At 65.3% G+C, this 421-nt stretch overlaps 1 protein-coding gene across 1 annotated transcript in view; it reads left to right on the forward strand.

Annotated features, from left to right (window-relative positions):
* Nucleotides 1-197: 197 nt before the first annotated feature.
* The window catches only part of LOC103923962 (eukaryotic translation initiation factor 4E type 1B-like), a 4,447-nt gene continuing 4,223 nt past the window's right edge, over nt 198-421 (forward strand). The window contains exon 1 of the mRNA XM_009332396.1: nt 198-223. Coding sequence (XP_009330671.1) covers nt 198-223 — 26 coding nt within the window. The remainder of the gene's footprint in view (nt 224-421) is intronic.

Raw genomic sequence — 421 nt, forward strand, 5'->3', positions numbered from 1 at the left:
TGGGGGGTCTCTGGGCAGAATCGGGCCCTCCCCGCCTCCCTGTCCGGGCGCTGGGGAGGGGAGGGGGCCAGGACGCTGCTCTGCAGCTGGGCACGGAGTGTGAGCAGCCGCCTCAAATCCTTCGTTGCGGGCCCTGTTATATAAGAGGCTTTAGCCGGGTGACATCAGCCCCTCAATTAGCCTCTGATCTCGTTAGCATGGCTGCACTCTCACGGCCAGAGGGGTACCGCGGTGGGGAGCCGGAGGGGCCCATACCTGAGGTGACACCTTGCACCACGCCTTGGGTTTTACTCCCTGTGGGTAGGAAGAGACAGAGACAGGGTTAGAAGGGCCGGCAGCTGGGCTCTGCCACATGCCATGCCCGGGACCCTGGCAGGGCTCTGTGAGCCAGGGCAGCATCATGCCCGCACCCCAGCACGGC

Source organism: Pygoscelis adeliae, unplaced genomic scaffold (genome assembly GCF_000699105.1).
Source record: "Pygoscelis adeliae isolate BGI_AS28 unplaced genomic scaffold, ASM69910v1 Scaffold379, whole genome shotgun sequence".
In the NCBI taxonomy this organism is placed as follows: domain Eukaryota; kingdom Metazoa; phylum Chordata; class Aves; order Sphenisciformes; family Spheniscidae; genus Pygoscelis; species Pygoscelis adeliae.